The following is a 23,321-nucleotide window of genomic DNA, read 5'->3' as shown; positions in this document are numbered from 1 at the left end:
CGTACGTATTCTATAGGGTGTCCCAGAAGTCTGCATACACAGGAAAAAGAAACGTTTCTTGACATAAACCATTTTTATTTCTATAATATGCTCTATATGACTGCCATTTTGTCGGGAACACATTTCAATGCGTGTCCTCCACTGCTGAAGAACTATAAAGAAGAAATATAAAGAAATACATGTTAGAACCATATGTATTATGTCTCCTATGTATGGAGACTTATGGGACACCCTGTAGATGGCTGATGTATACAGAAGGCCTGAACTGAAACCTCACAGCACACCACTGAATTTACTGTTTCATACTACATTGAACATACTTGAATTTATAATTTGCACTTTACGTGAGTTTTTTTTTTTTTTTTTTTTATTGCTACAGTTCTATGGCAAGTCTATAGCAGTTTAATTCCAGTGCACTATTTGTTTACAAAAGGAAACATACTTGAATTTACAGTACACTTATTTGCATTCAAAGATTTTTTTGTTTCATACAAAAGTGAAAATACTTTTAGTGGTTAAAAGCTTTATTTATGTTTAAAGAGTATATTTTACATTGCTTTGCAAGAAAAAAATAAACAACTTTAAGGTTAACAAATAATCGTTTTTAATAATCGTGATTTCAATTATTGCTAAAATAATTGTGATTTTTTTTTTTTTCTATAATCGAGCAGCCCTATCTGAACATGTAAAAAAAAAAAAAAATCCTAGAAAATGGAAGTGACGTTAAAGACAAAAACAGGATGTTTAATTCCAACATCACTGTTGGCACGTACTCCAGTAAATAATCCATAAGGAATAAGAATAAAAAATCCAATATTCATATTTCTGGAGTGACTGTAAATGCATCACATCTGATTATTACAATTATCTGATTATAACAGTTATTTTATTTTTATGGTCATGTAAATGCATTAGCATCATGGACTTCAGTTTTAAGGCTAATTATTAAGGTTAAAAGGTAAAAAATATGACATTTCAGATGAAACACTGGTGTTTCTGCTGCTGTAAAATGTCCAAACAGTGTCATATTAGTGAGGGACTGTAAACACATCACATCTGATTATTATAATTATGGGGTTCGTTCCAGTTTGAGGGTTTTTCTGTTGGTGTAAACAGCTTCGGTGTCACAGTCTAACACAGTTGAACTAATATGAGCCTAATGGACTCTGTAATGTGTCCATTAACGGTCTTTTTTCCCATGAGTCCTCTGGGTATCGATCGGTGTCGGGTCGTTGTTAAGCTGATTACAGAAGTCGTCCCTCAGGTCACAGACTCGGTTTCCCAGAGTCCTCTCTGACTGCTGAGGTCCGTCGTTTCCCACACTCAGTCATGTTGGGGAATTAAGTTGTATAGTTTTGTTTCCTCATTAAAATAGTCGTAATTAACCCTTTAAGACCAGTGTGTTTATGATGATTTTATTTCCATTTAAATGACCATAACGTCTGAACCGTTCATCCTATTGGCAAAATTCAAACAGCATCTGAAAACTGGGATTCGGAGCTTTTGGATGATATATAACACATTATGACATACTTAGAGGTGGGAGTGGGTGGATCATAGAGCAGCAGAGTGCAGTCGGTGAGAGAGACATGGAAGATTTTTATGACTTATCAGTGTTTTATGGAGGTTTTAGTGGTGAATTCTTGTAAATAATTGTATATAATAGTGATAGCGTGTTTTGGAGTGTTCTACTATTGTGTTTTAATGTGTTTTTGTTGAGTTTTGTTGTTTATTTTGCCTTTTTTTTTTTTTTTTTTACTGTTTTTCTCTGTATTTTTCCAGTTTGTATAGTTAATTGGTAGTTGTATTGCAGGGGTGTCAAACTCATTTTAGTTCAGGGGCCAAATTCAGCCCAATTTGATCTGCAGTGGGCCGAACCAGTAAGATGATAACAGTGAAAAAAGTAAAATTATATTATGGTCAGGTTTACATCTACAAAGTTTCCTTAAAAATCTGAATAACATGAACAACTTGAATTGTCTTAAGAGAAACAAGTGCAATTTTAACAATATTCTGCCTTAGATTATCAGTTTATCATTTACACATGGGCGTTACAATCGCACTAAACATTTAATAACAGACAGAATATTGGTCAAATTGCATTTACTTTTCTTAAGACATTTCTGTTTGTTCTATTTGTTCAGGTTATTCACATTTTATAAACATTTTCATGTAATTTTACTTTTTTACACCAAAAAATCAAATTTGGGGTTGTCATTATTTATAGGTTATAATGGTAATATTTTACTGGTTCTGACCCATTTAAAATCTAATTGGACTGTATGTGTCTGTATGTGGAACCTGAATTAAAATGATTTCAACGCCATTGATTGTTAATATCTTCAGTGTAATTTTTGCATTTCACAGATTCATCCCTAGGGCCGGATTGGACCCTTTGGCGGGCCAGATTTGGCCCCCGGGATGCATGTTTGACACCTATGTTGTATTGTATCTGTAAATATTATAGAAATGTGTGTTTATTTGTGTGTGTGTGTGTGTGTGTGTGTGTGTATATATATATATATATATATATATATATATATATATATATATATATATATATATATATATATATATATATATCTGCAGATGTATCCAGTTCATACACAGATACAGTGTGTGTATCTTTGAATCAGATAATGGATGTTTTTGTCACTAGTCTCTTTTCCATCGGACATCTGTGTAAAACTTTACCAATATTGACTAAATGTCAAAAAAACAGAAGTACATAATGTCGGTTTTTCCATTAAAACACAAATGGGATGATTTGTTTATTTATTATCATTGATGACACGTTCCATAAACATGGCAACAAATGTAAATATCATGTTTATTTAAAGATATATTCATTATTCTTATATTTTACCCCTCTATCTCCTACTAAATAAAAAAATGATGTGGTTTCCTAGTGTGTCCACAAAGACTGCGGCATATTTCTTTTCAAACTCTTCTTCGTTTTTGTAATGTCTGTCAACATCTGTTTTTTCTTTATTCACCTGACTCTAGTTGTGAAAAAAGGTCTTTCCATTGCACTTTTGTGTGATATATCATTTGCGCTATGCCTGAAAAACCACTTCTTACCAGCGCAAAAACGTTTAATCGAAAAACAAGAGTTTTGGCGAAATTGTTGTTTTCCATTAGGTACATTTTTATGCGCAAGTTATATTCATGTAATTTGAGGGTCAATGGAAAAGAGACTAGTGAAATGAGGGGCTCTGTCTACAACTAGACACAAAGTGAACACAGACTATCAACTGGATCCAAATGACACCAAAGAACCAAAAAGAACAAGAACAACATGGACTCACAATGATCTAGAACACCTACAATGGAAAACAGAGGAGAAGTGATTTATAGAAACTCAGAACGTTAAGTTATCAACATTTACAGTTGGTTTACATCATAAATATGATCAAAATTCAAGTATGTTTAAGCATTTATAATAATAATAGAATGAATGGACAGATATTTAAAGTTAAGTTCTTCTTGAAAAAATGGGCACAAGAATTGGCAAAAATAAATAAATAAATTCTGACACTTTTATTGTAAAAGGCTGTAATAAATCTAGTCCTGTTCTAACATTTAACTTTTAATAAGGGATTTATGACCATTTATTATAATATTATCCTGTCTAATTTTTTTTCTTTCAGTGTAAGTTCAAAGGTTATTTTGTCATAACAGAAAAAACTGAAGAAAAACTGGCTTTTTCAGTCAAATCTATCATTAATGAATAAAATTACGCTTTAATGCTGACCATAGTACCACTTAGGTTACATTATTTTCGGCTTAAGTTTTAATGCATTTGATGATACAGATGAATGATCCATTTGTATAATTTTACACCCTTTATTATAATATCCTTTTTATTTTTCAGTGTAAATCCTGTATTTCTTATATTTAAGTCACTGATCATGTAAATGTTTAATAAAGGTATTGAAAGTTAAGTTCTTCCTGAAAAAAATGGGCAAAAAAATTGGCAAAAAAAGACATTTTCTGATAAAGCTAGTCCTGTACTAATGGGAGTCCTTAAAGCACAGGTGTCAAACCTGCGGCCCGGGGCCCAAATCTGCCCCCCCTCCAAAGGTTTCATTGCGGCCCTGCAGGATGAAAGTGCATAACTGAACCTGAACAGTCCAGGTTGAACAAATCCTTTTGGTTCAGGTTCCACATACAGACACATGTGATCTACAGTCAAAAGAACAACACAAGAAACCAGAAAGAATGACAAACACACATTTACTGTGAACAATTATGTGGAAAAAATTTAAGTGAAAAAAATGACATTACACTGTGAAAATATTTACATTTACAAAACTGTTCTTTCACAATAAAATGTAAATAAATCCATAAATAAACACACAGATGAACAACCTGAACTGTGCAGTTTGAACAATATTCTGCCTGTTCCTAAATGTTTGGTGCATTTATGGATCCACTGGGATCTGCAGTTGTGTTCAGAATAACAGATGGAATATTGGAGAAACTGTTCACATTTTAGTTCAAACTCCAACATGTGAACAATATTCTGTCTGTTCCCAAATGTTTATGGAACACTGTGTGGAAATGCACATGTAGGAATAAGAAGTCCAGGCAGAACAGTGTTCAAATTGCACTAATTTTTCAAACGAAATTTCATTTTTTTCAGGTTATTCACATCTTTTTTGTAAAATGTAAATATTTTCATTATTTAATTGGGTTTTTTTGTACTAAACAAAAAGAAAATCTTGTATGTGTCATTATTTATAGGTTATTCAGTCATTATTTTACTGGTCTGGCCCACTGCAGATCAAAGTGGGTAAATATGGAACTGAACTCAAATGAGTTTGACAGCGCTGCCTTAAAGGGTTAAAGTCGGCGTCGCAGCGGCCCAGGACGTTTCCTGACGGAGCCCATAAAGGTGGTTCTGTGGTACGAGTCCAGGTGCTTAACGGGTCCCAGTGAAGGGTCCCATTCGTGTGTGCCTTGGTCTGCTTGGCGCTCTGCCAGCCTTATTAACCGGCTTCAGTTTGACGACTCTGAGTTAATTACACGGGCCTCAGCGGAGGGAAGGGGGCGGCGGCCTGAGCCACACTTATTAAAAAGCATGTTTCTTCTTTTGCAGATGCACCACGCGTTCGACAAACTGCCCGGGTTTAAGGCCATCCATGTGCTGGGGATCAGGTAAGTGTGAGCCATCCACCTGAGCACACACAGGACTGAAGGGGGTGTGATTACAGCCTGACTGGATGAGCCAGGCCGTCCCCACACCTCTGATCCTTTCAGTACCGTCCGCACCAGCGCCTGGTTTTGGCGTGGGCGGCGCTTCGTCGTAGATAAGAGGCTTGTTGTGGTCGGGATTGTGTCGATGCCGCTGCGGGCGATTGTTTGGAACCGTGACGAACAGGGCAGATTATTTTATCGTCTGCTCTTCAGGAGATGGAAGTGGGATCAATGAGGCTGTTTCCTGTTGGTTTCCACGGCAGCAGAACCAACAACAAGAACGAAATGTGAAAATAAAGACTGATGGACAATATACAAGTGGTTTAGAGCTGTGGAAATAACTGAAAATATCACAGTTAGAGACGGTTTTTCTAAAACTACAGACATTTTTAAACCATAAACAGGTATTTTATAGGACTTTTAAATGAATTTTCACTATATTTAACCTTTCTTCAGTAATTTATCACCATTTATTCTAATATTATCAACTGTATTTTGCATTTTTTTCACTGTAAATGCTGTATTTTCTATATTTAATTCACTGATCATGTAGATGTTCTTTAAAGAGTAAATTCAAAAGTTACTATGCCACAAACAGATCAAACTGAAGAAAAAGTGACTTTTTAAGCCAAATCTGTCATTAACTGATCATAAACCCAGTGTGTCCATCCGCTGGCATTAATCCAACTCCATGGGTTTAACTGGGGAATCAGTGTTTACATTTTTAATCATTTTCATTCTTTTTTTTTTTCTTCAGTTTGGTTCAGTTTGTGGCTTATGTTATTGATGTTACTATTTTGTTGATTTATTATACATTTTTGTTCATTTTGTTGCTTTGATTCTGTTTTTTGCTTCTATTTTTGGCTTATTTTTTCACATTATTTACTATTTTGTTGGTTTTTTATTCACTTTTTGTTCATTTTATCCACTGTCATTGATCCAACTGAATGGGTTTTGACTGGTGAATCAATGTTGTAGGAGATGACAGTGTTTCCACGGTAAATACAGAGCCTCTGAACGTCCAAATATGGTCATATCCAATGACCATGAAAAGATGAAGAACTGTATTTGACACCAGTTATTTCAACATATTTCTTAAATTTGGTTCAGTTTGTGGCTTAGTTTGTTCTTGTTCCTGATTTTTTTTTTTTTTTTTTTTTAAATTAGTTTTGTTCATTTTATTGAGTACTTTGGCTGCTCTGGTTTATTTTGTTGGCTACTTAATTATTTTTCTTTCATTTTTGTTCAATTTGTTGCTTTATTTTCAACATTTTTTTGCCCATTTCATTATTTTTTCTTCAGTTTTTGGTTTGTAGTGTTAATGTTACTTATTATTTTGTTGATTTGTTAATTTTTATTCCTTTAATTCATTACTTGGGCTGTTTTTATTCATTTTGCATTTTACACCAATTATTTCCATGTATTGATAGAATTAGTGGATATGAGGTTTAAAAATTTATGAGACAAATCTGTTGAACTGAGGACAAAACATGAAGACAGAATGTAAAAAATATAATAATTAGATCAATCTGTTATTTTTCCGATGATGAAAGCCTCCAGTTATGTTCCGTTCCAGTGGGTATGATGTTCTCATAAATTAATCATTAATATGAGGAACTAAAAATGTGAATATGTGATTTCAACACTTCAAAACCAAACTTAAAACATGAATTCGAGCAGCTGCTGTTTTACTAATGAACGACCCCAAACGGAACTGTCAAAATGTGAAATTAAAGAGTCATTCAGTCGTATAAAAGAGGAAAATATCAGTAAAAAAATCTGTTTTCACAAATAAAGTTGATGAAACCGACACGAAATTGAGGAGAATCTTACAAAATGAAATCACTGTAAGACCTAAAACTGCACTTTTTATTACAGTTAGTGTTTTTCTTGACCTCCTCCTTCTTCTCTTTTCTCCAATGCCAGCGAGACCCAGGACACTGACGGGTAAGTCCATTCCAAAGCTGAAACCTGCTCTGTCGTCTCCGCCCCCACCCCACCCCCACCCCACCCCCACCCCACCCCCCGGTGTGTTGGTGCAGGTTCTGGCCTGGTTTGCAGATCAGTGTTTGTTTGGATGTGGCTCTGGATTAGCTCCGCCCCCCCAGACCCAGGGTTTAGTCCAAAATTGGAGTCAGAGGTGTAAGCTCTGGGTCCTGGGTTCTGCTGGGTTCTGCTGGGTTCTGCTGGGTTCTGCTGGGTTCTGCTGGGTCCTGGGTTCTGCTGGGTCCTGGTCCTCCTCTGTCGTTATCAGACTGGGCAGGTGAACCAACGCTCAAACGCCAACACTTGTGGACTCAGTCATTATCAAGCCCCCCCCCCATTAACGTGCCGTCCCCCGCCGTGTCTGGCGCTGTCACAGCCAATAACGCAGAGGCCGGTCCACAGCAGGAGCTCGTCCTCTAATCTGATGAAGGATTCACAGCACACCCCCCCCAGCTTTAGTCTGGAGTCCAGAACCCACACAACACAGAAACTGTCCAAGTGAGAGGAACCACAGACGGAACCAGTGTGGAAGTACCACCTGGACTGGACCGGAACCACATCTGGACCACACACACATGGACCGGACCAGTTCAGCTGCAGGACAAACACATGGGTTAGACTCCAGACACAGAGACAGAGGTCTGGACCAGGACCAGGACTAATGAAACTGGACCAGGACCGGTACTAACTAAACTGGACCAGGACCAGGACTAATGAAACTGGACCAGGACCGGTACTAACTAAACTGGACCAGGACCAGGACTAATGAAACTGGACCAGGACCGGTACTAACTAAACTGGACCAGGACCGGTACTAATGAAACTGGACCAGGACCAGGACTAATGAAACTGGACCAGGACCGGTACTAACTAAACTGGACCAGGACCGGTACTAATGAAACTGGACCAGGACCAGGACTAATGAAACTGGACCAGGACCGGTACTAACTAAACGGGACCAGGACCGGTACTAATGAAACTGGACCAGGACCGGTACTAACTAAACTGGACCAGGGCCGGTACTAACTAAACGGGACCAGGACCAGTACTAATGAAACTGGACCAGGACCGGTACTAACTAAACTGGACCAGGGCCGGTACTAATGAAACTGGACCAGGACCAGGACTAATGAAACTGGACCAGGACCGGTACTAACTAAACTGGACCAGGACCGGTACTAATGAAACTGGACCAGGACCAGGACTAATGAAACTGGACCAGGACCGGTACTAACTAAACGGGACCAGGGCCGGTACTAATGAAACTGGACCAGGACCAGGACTAATGAAACTGGACCAGGACCGGTACTAACTAAACTGGACCAGGACCGGTACTAACGAAACTGGACCAGGACCGGTACTAACTAAACTGGACCAGGACCGGTACTAATGAAACTGGACCAGGACCGGTACTAACTAAACTGGACCAGGACCGGTACTAACTAAACTGGACCAGGACCGGTACGAACTAAACTGGACCAGGACCGGTACTAATGAAACTGGACCAGGACCGGTACGAACTAAACTGGACCAGGACCGGTACGAACTAAACTGGACCAGGACCGGTACGAACTAAACTGGACTAATACCAGGCATTTAGGAGACTTTACACATCCAACAGTCCGTCCATCCAATTTTTTTTTCTTTACATTTTTGTATTTCATCAACTTCAGTCATAAACAAAAATACCAAATACTCAATATGGCTCCGTTCAGATGCAGGTAAATGTGGAACAAATCTGATTTTTTTGTTCGTATGTGACCTGGATCTGATCTGTTACAGACAGTCTGAACAGCACTAATCTGACCCAGACCACTTTCATATGCGGTCCGAAATCTGATCCAGATCTAATATTTTCCAAAGTGATTTCAGTCTGAACGTCCAGGTCGCATTTATCTGACCTTTACATCATTGAAATGCGAAAAACTTCACAATTCTGCATCCCAGGAGTGTTACCTGTGTAAACACAGTGTGTGTCTGCGTGGTCTGGTATTCCATCAGGACCTCTTTAGTCCATGTGGGTCACTTCAGGACCTCTTGAGTGCATGTGGGTCACTTCAGGGTCACATTCAGTTCAGACTCCAAACTGATAGAATTCACATGTAGGGCTGTAACCATTACCACGATAACCATAAACGGCGGTAAAATCACAGACGGCTAGTATTAGTGTTTAAATTCTAATTCTCATGATAACTGTGTTTGATTACCGCACTTTTAGGGGAAAAACGCCTGTGTACAGATCTGCTTTTATGTCAAATATTTGAGTATAGTCTGAATTTATTACAATTTTAATTTTCTATACCTAATATTTGGAACCAATATTTACTTTTAAAGTCTGTGAAAAGGTTCGTTAAACATCTGTGTGTTATTTATGCAAAAAATTATATACATTTATCACAGTGGATTTTACAGGGTGGGGAAGCAAAATGTACAATATTTTGAGGCAGGGATTGAAAGACAGTGTATGACCAATTAGTTTATTGAAAGTCATGAGAATTTATTTTCCACAAGAAAATGTCCATAATAGAAAATGTTTTTATTCTATGTGTCCTCCTTCTTTCTCAATAACTGCCTTCACACACTTCCTGAAACTTGCACAAGTGTTCCTCAAATATTGGGGTGACAACTTCTCCCATTCTTCTTTAATAGTATCTTCCAGACTTTCTGGTAATAGTTTTGCTCATAGTCATTCTCTTCTTTCCATTAGAAACAGTCTTTATGGACACTCCAACTATTTCTGAAATCTCCTTTGGTGTGACGAGTGCATTCAGCAAATCACACACTCTTTGACGTTTGCTTTCCTGATTACTCATATGGGCAAAAGTTTGTGAAAAGGTATGGATAATAGTGTTAGGTATGATTATGACATCAGTATATGTTTGGGTTCAAAACAACTGACGTAGTGTCTGCTGAGAAAAAACAACTACATGTTCAGTGTACATTTGGCTTCCACACCCTGTATATTTTTTGTGTTTTCTGTCCTTTTGTGTTTTTATAGTAGGTTAAAGTGAAAAAATAATAGACAGATGATCTAGATGAAGTTGTGCTGAAAAAACAGATCCAAACATGGGTATAGTAAACATTTGTTTCTATAGTATATAAAGGCCAAATCAAAAGGACTGAAAAACAGACAGAATAGACTCAGACCACTAAGGGTTAATATGTGAATGTTTCTGACACAGAAGGGACAGTGGGACTGGGATTATATTAGATTTATTTTTTAAAAATACATCTTGGTTAAATTATTTCAGTGTGTATCAGTACTTCTTGAACATTTTGAGCACATTTCAACAATACCGCAATAATAATAATTGATAATTTTAGTCACAATAACCGTGATATGAAATTTTCATATGGTTCCATCCTGAGTCACATTAAATGTGTATCATGAACCAACACACACCCACACACACCCACACACCCCCCACACACACACACACACACACACACCCACACACACACACACACCACACACACCCCCTCACACACACACACCACACACACACACACACCCTCACACACACACACACACACACCCACACACACACACACACACCCACACACCTACACACACAACACACACCCCACACACACACACCCCACACACCCACACACACACACACACACACACACAACCCACACCCACACCACACACCACACCACACCCTCACACACACACACCTCACACACACACACACACCCACCACCCTCACACACACACACACCCCACCCTCACACACACACCCACACCCACCCTCACACACACCCACACACCCACTCACACCCACACCCTCACACACACACACACCCACCCACCCTCACACACACACCCTCACCCACACCCTCACACCTACACACACACACACACACCCACCCTCACACACACCCACACACCCACTCACACCCACACCCTCACACACACACACACACCCACCCTCACACACACACCCTCACCCACACCCTCACACCTACACACACACACACACACCCTCACACACACACACACACCCACCCACACCCTCACACACCCACTCACACCCACACCCTCACACACACACACCCTCACCCACCCACACACACACACACACACCCTCACACACACACCCTCACACACACACCCTCACCCACACCCTCACACCCACCCTCACACCCCCACCCACACCCACAGCCACAGTGGCCCTGCTGTGTGAGTGTCTCCTCAGAGGCCTCCACCCTGTCAGCTCTGTAGGCTGCGGTGGATGACGGCAGTCCAAACCCTGGTGTCAGCTCAAAGCCCAGTCTGTGTGCATGTCATGTGTTGCAGGCTGTTGCAGGTTGACCTTCAGGTTCAGGATGTAGATAAAGCAGCAGAGGGAATTATGCAAAAGATCTAGCTTTACACACAAAGAAAGGCTCCCTTTGAATCCAAGGTGCAGCACACAAACAGAAGACAGACTCAACAGAATCCAGCTGTTTGGCTTTGTACTGTGGACATCTGACCTCCCACTGGAATAGTTCAAGGCATGAAAAGGTGTTTTAATGTGTGGGCTGGCCACATCTGGAGACTAACACAGCAAAAAAAATAGAACAAAGAGCAGCTTAACGTAGAGTCAGTGTTGGATGATGACATGATTGGCAACAGGTAGAGCAGACGTACACCGACACCACCGCTCAGAGGTGTGTGTGTGTGTGTGTGTGTGTGTGTGTGTGTGTGTGTGTGTGTGTGTGTGAGAGAGAGAGAGAGGAAGCAGCAAACACTGACACTGACTGGAAAGAATGGAGCGATAAGGAAAAGGCATCCCAGAGGTGGAACCCAGACCTGTGTTTACAGCAGGTTCTAAACTCCTGTTCCTTCAGGTTCCACATTCAGATCTGATCTGATCTGCAGTGGACCGGACCAGTCAGATAAGAACAGAAGAACCCAGAAAGAATGACAACTGCACATTTATGTCTGTGTTTGACTGCAAAAAAAACATATAAGTATGAAAATACTTCCTTTTATAAACTATCCAAACAAAAAACCCAGAAAAAACTGAAATTTAAATAAAAAAAAAAAAACTTAAGAAAAATCAGTGTAATTTTCTCAGTCTTCTTCCTCCACTTCTCATTAGTCCATGTGCATTCTGGATCAGATCTACAAAGACACTAAACACTGAGGAACAGGAAGAAAGGAGTTCAAACTGGACTGAATTTAATACAGACATTTCAGGTTGGACACATTTGTTCAGGTTAGTCACATTTTATTGGTACAGGAGAGTTTGGAAATGGAAAGAGTTTCACAATTTAATGTGATTTTTTGCACTAAAACAAAGACAAACATTTGCAGTTGTCATTATTTACAGACATAATGGAATATTATTTTTCCATCAAACCCAGTAGTAAATCTGCAGTCATTCTTTTGTGTGGGTTCTTCTGCTGTTATTATTGGACTGTAGATCAGGTTGGTCTGGATGTGGAACCCACACAAACATGAGTTCCACAGCCTGGACTGTGGAGTTTAGACACTCTGTAAATTCCTCCCAGGGGTGGGACTGGAACCTTTGGGGGGTGCATGTTTGACAGCCCTGGTTTATGGATATTGGACCGGTCCAGACAAAGAACAGCTGGAGTTTGGACTGAAACGCAGCTGAGGAACGTTTTCCAAAGCAGAAGCAGCGCTGAAACCTGATGAAGACGGGCTGTTGTTGGGCTACGTCACTTCACACAAAAGCAAAGAAATTTACATCGTCACCATTCTAATCAGACGCATCGAGGAAATCAGCTGCTTCTGTCCGACGACAGCAGCCGTGCAGAATGTTGATCAAGTCCTGATGCAGCGTCTGTTCTTCTGCCTCAGCCTGTAGCACCATGTGTCTGGGATGACCTTTAACCCACAGGTGTCAAACATGCGTCCCAAGGGCCAAATCCAGCCCACCAAAGGGTCCAGTCCGGCCCTGGGGATGAGTTTGTGAAATGCAAAAATTACACTAAAATATTGGGTCATTCCAGATGAAATCAACAGATTTTAAGAACATTTCCCACCTGACCCTGTCAGATTGTTCTACATGTTTACATACTTACAGAACATTATATATGATGGAAAACCCAAACTGTCAAGGCTTAATTGTAAATAGTTCCACAGTTCTGTCCTTTTGAAGTAGGTAGGGGGTCCCCGAAAATTGTGACCAAAATTGCAACTGTAAATGTTGGTCTATTTTCAGCTTCTATAACTGCTGAACAACAAGAGCTGGAGGTGTGAAATGTTCAGAATCATTTCACAGAATCTATAGTCCTAAGAAATGGGAACAGACTGACTGAACATTTGGAATTACATGTTACACAGAATGACAGAGTGTAGATTTTATTCATCGCAGACTTGTAACCTGCTCCTTTTGTCCACTCATTCCACCCAAACTCCTCCTCATATTCAGTGTAAATGTTCTGTGTTCTATCTGTTCTACTGAGGGAACGGATCTGTGCAAACTGAAGGTCTATGTTCTGTTCTGGATGAGATCTGAGCAAATGAACAGCACAAACATCTGTCCCACCTGCACACTCACAGGTCAGCATCAGCAGTGGGATAGGTAGGATCACAACAGAAAAGACACCATGTGAAAGGACAGGAAGTGACTACATTTGGACACCAAGCACACCTGGCTTCTAGAAATCCCATATTTTAACCGAAAACGTCCAGATTTAATTTGAACATTTAACATAGAAGGATTTATAGAAGCCAGTTGTGCTTGGTGTCCAAATTTAGGGCACCTTTACCTGGTTCCAGGTACAGGGTCACACATGAACCCTTTAACCCCTGAGTCCAGGTACAGGGTCACATATGAACCCTTTAACCCCTGGTTCCAGGTACAGGGTCACATATGAACCCTTTAACCCCTGGTTCCAGGTACAGGTTCACATATGAACCCTTTAACCCCTGAGTCCAGGTACAGGGTCACATATGAACCCTTTAACCCCTGAGTCCAGGGACAGGGTCACATATGAACCCTTTAACCCCTGAGTCCAGGGACAGGGTCACATATGAACCCTTTAACCCCTGGTTCCAGGTACAGGGTCACATATGAACCCTTTAACCCCTGAGTCCAGGTACAGGGTCACATATGAACCCTTTAACCCCTGAGTCCAGGTACAGGGTCACATATGAACCCTTTAACCCCTGGTTCCAGGTACAGGGTCACATATGAACCCTTTAACCCCTGAGTCCAGGTACAGGGTCACATATGAACCCTTTAACCCCTGGTTCCAGGTACAGGGTCACATATGAACCCTTTAACCCCTGGTTCCAGGTACAGGTTCACATATGAACCCTTTAACCCCTGGTTCCAGGTACAGGGTCACATATGAACCCTTTAACCCCTGAGTCCAGGTACAGGGTCACATATGAACCCTTTAACCCCTGAGTCCAGGGACAGGGTCACATATGAACCCTTTAACCCCTGGTTCCAGGTACAGGGTCACATATGAACCCTTTAACCCCTGAGTCCAGGGACAGGGTCACATATGAACCCTTTAACCCCTGAGTCCAGGTACAGGGTCACATATGAACCCTTTAACCCCTGGTTCCAGGGACAGGGTCACATATGAACCCTTTAACCCCTGAGTCCAGGGACAGGGTCACATATGAACCCTTTAACCCCTGGTTCCAGGTACAGGGTCACATATGAACCCTTTAACCCCTGAGTCCAGGTACAGGGTCACATATGAACCCTTTAACCCCTGAGTCCAGGTACAGGGTCACATATGAACCCTTTAACCCCTGGTTCCAGGTACAGGGTCACATATGAACCCTTTAACCCCTGAGTCCAGGTACAGGGTCACATATGAACCCTTTAACCCCTGGTTCCAGGTACAGGGTCACATATGAACCCTTTAACCCCTGGTTCCAGGTACAGGGTCACATATGAACCCTTTAACCCCTGAGTCCAGGTACAGGGTCACATATGAACCCTTTAACCCCTGAGTCCAGGGACAGGGTCACATATGAACCCTTTAACCCCTGGTTCCAGGTACAGGGTCACATATGAACCCTTTAACCCCTGAGTCCAGGTACAGGGTCACATATGAACCCTTTAACCCCTGGTTCCAGGGACAGGGTCACATATGAACCCTTTAACCCCTGAGTCCAGGGACAGGGTCACATATGAACCCTTTAACCCCTGAGTCCAGGTACAGGGTCACATATGAACCCTTTAACCCCTGAGTCCAGGTACAGGGTCACATATGAACCCTTTAACCCCTGGTTCCAGGTACAGGGTCACATATGAACCCTTTAACCCCTGGTTCCAGGTACAGGGTCACATATGAACCCTTTAACCCCTGGTTCCAGGTACAGGGTCACATATGAACCCTTTAACCCCTGAGTCCAGGTACAGGGTCACATATGAACCCTTTAACCCCTGGTTCCAGGTACAGGGTCACATATGAACCCTTTAACCCCTGAGTCCAGGTACAGGGTCACATATGAACCCTTTAACCCCTGGTTCCAGGTACAGGGTCACATATGAACCCTTTAACCCCTGAGTCCAGGTACAGGGTCACATATGAACCCTTTAACCCCTGGTTCCAGGTACAGGGTCACATATGAACCCTTTAACCCCTGGTTCCAGGTACAGGGTCACATATGAACCCTTTAACCCCTGAGTCCAGGTACAGGGTCACATATGAACCCTTTAACCCCTGGTTCCAGGTACAGGGTCACATATGAACCCTTTAACCCCTGAGTCCAGGTACAGGGTCACATATGAACCCTTTAACCCCAGGTTCCAGGTACAGGGTCACATATGAACCCTTTAACCCCTGAGTCCAGGTACAGGGTCACATATGAACCCTTTAACCCCTGAGTCCAGGTACAGGGTCACATATGAACCCTTTAACCCCAGGTTCCAGGTACAGGGTCACATATGAACCCTTTAACCCCAGGTTCCAGGTACAGGGTCACATATGAACCCTTTAACCCCCGAGTCCAGGTACAGGGTCACATATGAACCCTTTAACCCCCGAGTCCAGGTACAGGGTCACATATGAACCCTTTAACCCCCGAGTCCAGGTACAGGGTCACATATGAACCCTTTAACCCCTGAGTCCAGGTACAGGGTCACATATGAACCCTTTAACCCCTGGTTCCAGGTACAGGGTCACATATGAACCCTTTAACCCCTGGTTCCAGGTACAGGTTCACATATGAACCCTTTAACCCCTGGTTCCAGGTACAGGTTCACATATGAACCCTTTAACCCCCGAGTCCAGGTACAGGGTCACATATGAACCCTTTAACCCCCGAGTCCAGGTACAGGGTCACATATGAACCCTTTAACCCCTGAGTCCAGGTACAGGGTCACATATGAACCCTTTAACCCCAGGTTCCAGGTACAGGTTCACAGATGAACCCTTTAACCCCTGGTTCCAGGTACAGGGTCACATATGAACCCTTTAACCCCAGGTTCCAGGTACAGGGTCACATATGAACCCTTTAACCCCTGGTTCCAGGTACAGGGTCACATATGAACCCTTTAACCCCAGGTTCCAGGTACAGGTTCACATATGAACCCTTTAACCCCCGAGTCCAGGTACAGGGTCACATATGAACCCTTTAACCCCTGAGTCCAGGTACAGGGTCACATATGAACCCTTTAACCCCAGGTTCCAGGTACAGGGTCACATATGAACCCTTTAACCCCTGAGTCCAGGTACAGGGTCACATATGAACCCTTTAACCCCTGAGTCCAGGTACAGGGTCACATATGAACCCTTTAACCCCAGGTTCCAGGTACAGGTTCACATATGAACCCTTTAACCCCTGGTTCCAGGTACAGGTTCACATATGAACCCTTTAACCCCTGGTTCCAGGTACAGGTTCACATATGAACCCTTTAACCCCAGGTTCCAGGTACAGGGTCACATATGAACCCTTTAACCCCTGAGTCCAGGTACAGGGTCACATATGAACCCTTTAACCCCTGAGTCCAGGTACAGGGTCACATATGAACCCTTTAACCCCTGGTTCCAGGTACAGGGTCACATATGAACCCTTTAACCCCTGGTTCCAGGTACAGGGTCACATATGAACCCTTTAACCCCTGGTTCCAGGTACAGGGTCACATATGAACCCTTTAACCCCTGGTTCCAGGTACAGGGTCACATATGAACCCTTTAACCCCTGAGTCCAGGTACAGGGTCACATATGAACCCTTTAACCCCTGAGTCCAGGGACAGGGTCACATATGAACCCTTTAACCCCTGAGTCCAGGTACAGGGTCACATATGAACCCTTTAACCCCTGGTTCCAGGTACAGGGTCACATATGAACCCTTTAACCCCTGAGTCCAGGTACAGGGTCACATATGAACCCTTTAACCCCTGGTTCCAGGGACAGGGTCACATATGAACCCTTTAACCCCTGAGTCCAGGGACAGGGTCACATATGAACCCTTTAACCCCTGAGTCCAGGTACAGGGTCACATATGAACCCTTTAACCCCTGGTTCCAGGTACAGGGTCACATATGAACCCTTTAACCCCTGGTTCCAGGTACAGGGTCACATATGAACCCTTTAACCCCTGAGTCCAGGTACAGGGTCACATATGAACCCTTTAACCCCAGGTTCCAGGTACAGGGTCACATATGAACCCTTTAACCCCTGAGTCCAGGTACAGGGTCACATATGAACCCTTTAACCCCTGAGTCCAGGTACAGGGTCACATATGAACCCTTTAACCCCTGGTTCCAGGTACAGGGTCACATATGAACCCTTTAACCCCTGAGTCCAGGTACAGGGTCACATATGAACCCTTTAACCCCTGAGTCCAGGTACAGGGTCACATATGAACCCTTTAACCCCAGGTTCCAGGTACAGGGTCACATATGAACCCTTTAACCCCAGGTTCCAGGTACAGGGTCACATATGAACCCTTTAACCCCCGAGTCCAGGTACAGGGTCACATATGAACCCTTTAACCCCCGAGTCCAGGTACAGGGTCACATATGAACCCTTTAACCCCCGAGTCCAGGTACAGGGTCACATATGAACCCTTTAACCCCTGAGTCCAGGTACAGGGTCACATATGAACCCTTTAACCCCTGAGTCCAGGTACAGGGTCACATATGAACCCTTTAACCCCAGGTTCCAGGTACAGGGTCACAGATGAACCCTTTAACCCCTGAGTCCAGGTACAGGGTCACATATGAACCCTTTAACCCCTGAGTCCAGGTACAGGGTCACATATGAACCCTTTAACCCCAGGTTCCAGGTACAGGGTCACATATGAACCCTTTAACCCCTGGTTCCAGGTACAGGGTCACATATGAACCCTTTAACCCCTGGTTCCAGGTACAGGTTCACATATGAACCCTTTAACCCCCGAGTCCAGGTACAGGGTCACATATGAACCCTTTAACCCCTGAGTCCAGGTACAGGGTCACATATGAACCCTTTAACCCCAGGTTCCAGGTACAGGGTCACATATGAACCCTTTAACCCCTGAGTCCAGGTACAGGGTCACATATGAACCCTTTAACCCCAGGTTCCAGGTACAGGTTCACATATGAACCCTTTAACCCCTGGTTCCAGGTACAGGGTCACATATGAACCCTTTAACCCCAGGTTCCAGGTACAGGGTCACATATGAACCCTTTAACCCCTGGTTCCAGGTACAGGGTCACATATGAACCCTTTAACCCCTGGTTCCAGGTACAGGTTCACATATGAACCCTTTAACCCCAGGTTCCAGGTACAGGGTCACATATTAAAGGTGCTGAACAGAGAGTGTCTTCATAGTGGATTACAGTGACACCTTTGGTCTGAATGGTTGGTGTTTTTAAGGGACACACACTCCATTTCCCATGAGCACTAGCTCCTACTATCGGTACAGTATTGTGAAATTAAACATGGCAGTATATTGCAGATGTGATGTTTTCTTGGGCCCCTGGTGGAGGAGGCAGAGTCCATGTGCTCTGTTCATTCCTTTAAGTCTGTCTGTGCTCAGGGTTCCCTCAGTTTGAGTCGGCCCTCGTTCACTCTGCCTTAGTTTCAGTTTGAGTCGGCCCTCGTTCACTCTGCCTTCAGTTTCAGTTTGAGTCGGCCCTCGTTCACTCTGCCTTAGTTTCAGTTTGAGTCGGCCCTCGTTCACTCTGCCTTCAGTTTCAGTTTGAGTCGGCCCTCGTTCACTCTGCCCTCAGTTTGAGTCGGCCCTCGTTCACTCTGCCTTAGTTTCAGTTTGAGTCGGCCCTCGTTCACTCTGCCCTCAGTTTGAGTCGGCCCTCGTTCACTCTGCCTTCAGTTTCAGTTTGAGTCGGCCCTCGTCACTCTGCCCTCAGTTGAGTCGGCCCTTGTTCACTCTGCCTTAGTTTCAGTTTGAGTCGGCCCTCGTTCACTCTGCCTTCAGTTTCAGTTTGAGTCGGCCCTCGTTCACTCTGCCCTCAGTTTGAGTCGGCCCTCGTTCACTCTGCCTTAGTTTCAGTTTGAGTCGGCCCTCGTTCACTCTGCCCTCAGTTTTGAGTCGGCCCTCGTTCACTCTGCCTTAGTTTCAGTTTGAGTCGGCCCTCGTTCACTCTGCCCTCAGTTTGAAGTCGGCCCTCGTTCACTCTGCCTTCAGTTTCAGTTTGAGTCGGCCCTCGTTCACTCTTCTGCCCTCAGTTTGAGTCGGCCCTCGTTCACTCTGCCTAGTTTCAGTTTGAGTCGGCCCTCGTTCACTCTGCCTTCAGTTTCAGTTTGAGTCGGCCCTCGTCAGCTCTGCCCTCAGTTTGAGTCGGCCCTCGTTCACTCTGCCTTCAGTTTCAGTTTGAGTCGGCCCTCGTTCACTCTGCCCTCAGTTTGAGTCGGCCCTCGTTCACTCTGCCTTAGTTTCAGTTTGAGTCGGCCCTCGTTCACTCTGCCCTCAGTTTGAGTCGGCCCTCGTTCACTCTGCCTTCAGTTTCAGTTTGAGTCGGCCCTCGTTCACTCTGCCCTCAGTTTGAGTCGGCCCTCGTTCACTCTGCCTTAGTTTCAGTTTGAGTCGGCCCTCGTTCACTCTGCCCTCAGTTTGAGTCGGCCCTCGTTCACTCTGCCTTCAGTTTCAGTTTGAGTCGGCCCTCGTTCACTCTGCCCTCAGTTTGAGTCGGCCCTCGTTCACTCTGCCTTCAGTTTCAGTTTGAGTCGGCCCTCGTTCACTCTGCCCTCAGTTTGAGTCGGCCCTCGTTCACTCTGCCTTCAGTTTCAGTTTGAGTCGGCCCTCGTTCACTCTGCCCTCAGTTTGAGTCGGCCCTTGTTCACTCTGCCTTAGTTTCAGTTTGAGTCGGCCCTCGTTCACTCTGCCTTCAGTTTCAGTCGGCCCTTGGTCACTCTGCCTTCAGTTTCAGTTTGAGTCGGCCCTCGTTCACTCTGCCTTCAGTTTCAGTCGGCCCTTGTTCACTCTGCCCTCAGTTTGAGTCGGCCCTCGTTCACTCTGCCTTCAGTTTCAGTCGGCCCTTGTTCACTCTGCCTTAGTTTCAGTTTGAGTCGGCCTCGTTCACTCTGCCTTCAGTTTCAGTCGGCCCTGGTCACTCTGCCTTCAGTTTCAGTTCTCAGTGGCCCTTTGTCACTCTGCCTTCAGTTTCAGTTTGAGTCGGCCCTCGTTCACTCTGCCTTCAGTTCAGTTTGAGTCGGCCCTCGTTCACTCTGCCTTCAGTTTCAGTCGGCCCTTGTTCACTCTGCCTTCAGTTTCAGTTTCAGTCGGCCCTCGTTCACTCTGCCTTCAGTTTCAGTTTCAGTCGGCCCTTGTTCACTCTGCCTTCAGTTTCAGTTTGAGTCGGCCCTCGTTCACTCTGCCTTCAGTTTCAGTTTGAGTCGGCCCTCGTTCACTCTGCCTTCAGTTTTCTGTTTCTTTGTGCCAGTCAAGCTCCAGGTCAAGCTTCTAATAGTTTTGGATTTTTAATTATAGTTTAGTTTTATTTAGTTTTGACTTTTTTTTTCTCTAATTCAGCTAGTTTTAATTTGTTTTTGGAGCAGGATTGCTAGTTTTTATTAGTTGTCTTTTTTTTTTCTGATTGCTTAGTTTTAGTTTAGTTTAGTTTTAGTATAGTTTTAGTTTTTTCGTATATTTCATCTTCCATCCTATTCAGAGAAATTAGTGAGGTTACCGTGGACACTTAATTTGGGGGTGGGGTTAGAGCGGCTCTGACTGAGCACACACACAAACATAAGGACAGTACCATGGATACATTCACTACTGCAGGTTGGGGGGGCGGGGGGGGGGGGGGTCCGATCCATGCACAACACTTATGTGAACACGAGACTGAAACTTTCCATCCTTTCACCGTGGGCCTCCTGACTTCTACAGCTCTGTTGTAGCGCTGATCTGAGGCCACATTTCCACATGTTGTGTGTTTCAAACTGAAGTGAACCACCAGCAGTACGCAGCAGTGACCAGCCCACACGTGCAGTCTGACTGTGGGCAGAAGGCTCCAGTCCACCAAGCCTGGACACTCAGCCTCTAAACTGCAGGTCATGCACACGTTTACCCACCTTCCATCACATGTCCCTACAGTGTCTGGTTTTGATTAGATTCTATTGATTTGTTCAGTATAGCAAGTACAAAGTCTAGCATCATCAGAATGACAAGTACAAAGTTTAGACAAACTGCTCAGACAGAATGAATCAGCAAAAAAAGGATTTTTCCTCCACATGCTGTCTGTATCAACACTGACAAAGACCAAAACCAAGGCAACTCTATACGGAATATTTATATGTGTTAGTTTTATAAGCACACAATACAGTTTCAGTTATCATTTTTTTCTTTTCATTATAGTTTTTATTTATTTCAGTTAATGAAAATGTTTTTTCAATTTTAGTTTTGGTCATTTTGTTAGTTTTCGTTATCGATAGTAACCTTGCTCCAGTTCCAGTGTCCACCAGTACAACTCCACTCATCCAACTCATCCCTTTATTTAGTTCAAAGGACACATCTGACTCCTCACTCCTTCATCTGACTTCTTTCTACTAAACTCTGCTGGTCGGTGTGTTGTTGTCATGGTAACATAAGTCTGCTGTAAATCAGTCCAGTCTGGTCCGACCAGAGAAGATGGAAATAGCATTTGGAAAGAACCTGTTTTGGTGAAGATCTTCTCATTTTAAACTGCAGACTACGATCAGACACATACATATAAAAATGAGAGTTTTTTTAAGATCAGACAAAGTCTGTTCAGCACCTTTAATATGAGCCTGTTCCAACGCTGCCTTCAGCGCCCCTTTAATGCAGAACTACGCTAACATCTGCCACAATGTAGCTTATGACACGGACACATTAGACTGTGTTCTGTCCATCATAGGAACAGAAGGACAGTAGATGAGGTTTGGACTGTCCATCCACAGAACCCTGGTGTGTGTGTGTGTGTGTGTGTGTGTGTGTGTGTGTGTGTGTGTGTGTGTGTGTGTGTATGTAGAGGCTTCTGTAGATCAGCTGATCCGTGCTGTTGCGGTGCAGACTCAGACACAGCAGCTCCACTCACTCACTCTGATCTAATCTCCTTTTCAGACCCGGGGGAATCTCCGTGCACTACTCTCTGGTCTTTGACATTAATTCGCCTGAAATGAACTCGGAGGATTCTGCGACAGAGACCGGTTCGCCCCGGCCCTCGTCCGAGCGGGGCCTCAGGGAGATGGTGACGAAGGCTCTGAGGGAGGAGGCGTCGCTGCCCATCGATCTGAACTCCCTCAGCTTTGAAGCAGGTGCATCAGGTGCATGGAACGTTCTGTCACACATGCTCAGTGTTGTACTGTCTGTGTCTGTGGGGTTAACCCTTAAACCCCCACTAACACTACTGTCACACATGCTCAGTGTTCTACTGTCTGTGTCTGTGGGGTTAACCCTTAAACCCCCACTAACACTACTGTCACACATGCTCAGTGTTCTACTGTCTGTGTCTGTGGGGTTAACCCTTAAACCCCACTAACACTACTGTCACACATGCTCAGTGTTCTACTGTCTGTGTCTGTGGGGTTAACCCTTAAACCCCCACTAACACTACTGTCACACATGCTCAGTGTTCTACTGTCTGTGTCTGTGGGGTTAACCCTTAAACCCCCACTAACACTACTGTCACACATGCTCAGTGTTCTACTGTCTGTGTCTGTGGGGTTAACCCTTAAACCCCCACTAACACTACTGTCACACATGCTCAGTGTTCTACTGTCTGTGTCTGTGGGGTTAACC

General features: G+C 43.5%; 1 protein-coding gene across 1 annotated transcript in view; it reads left to right on the top strand.

The window, feature by feature from the left end:
• The window catches only part of LOC115415767 (titin-like), a 108,004-nt gene that overhangs the window by 41,875 nt on the left and 42,808 nt on the right, over positions 1 to 23,321 (top strand). The window contains exons 8-10 of the mRNA XM_030129410.1: positions 5,102 to 5,160; positions 7,126 to 7,146; positions 22,644 to 22,837. Coding sequence (XP_029985270.1) covers positions 5,102 to 5,160; positions 7,126 to 7,146; positions 22,644 to 22,837 — 274 coding nt within the window. The remainder of the gene's footprint in view (positions 1 to 5,101; positions 5,161 to 7,125; positions 7,147 to 22,643; positions 22,838 to 23,321) is intronic.

Source organism: Sphaeramia orbicularis, unplaced genomic scaffold (genome assembly GCF_902148855.1).
Source record: "Sphaeramia orbicularis unplaced genomic scaffold, fSphaOr1.1, whole genome shotgun sequence".
Classification (NCBI taxonomy): domain Eukaryota; kingdom Metazoa; phylum Chordata; class Actinopteri; order Kurtiformes; family Apogonidae; genus Sphaeramia; species Sphaeramia orbicularis.
The sequence above is the reverse complement of the archived record's forward strand: the minus strand, read 5'-3'. Positions and strand labels throughout refer to the sequence as shown.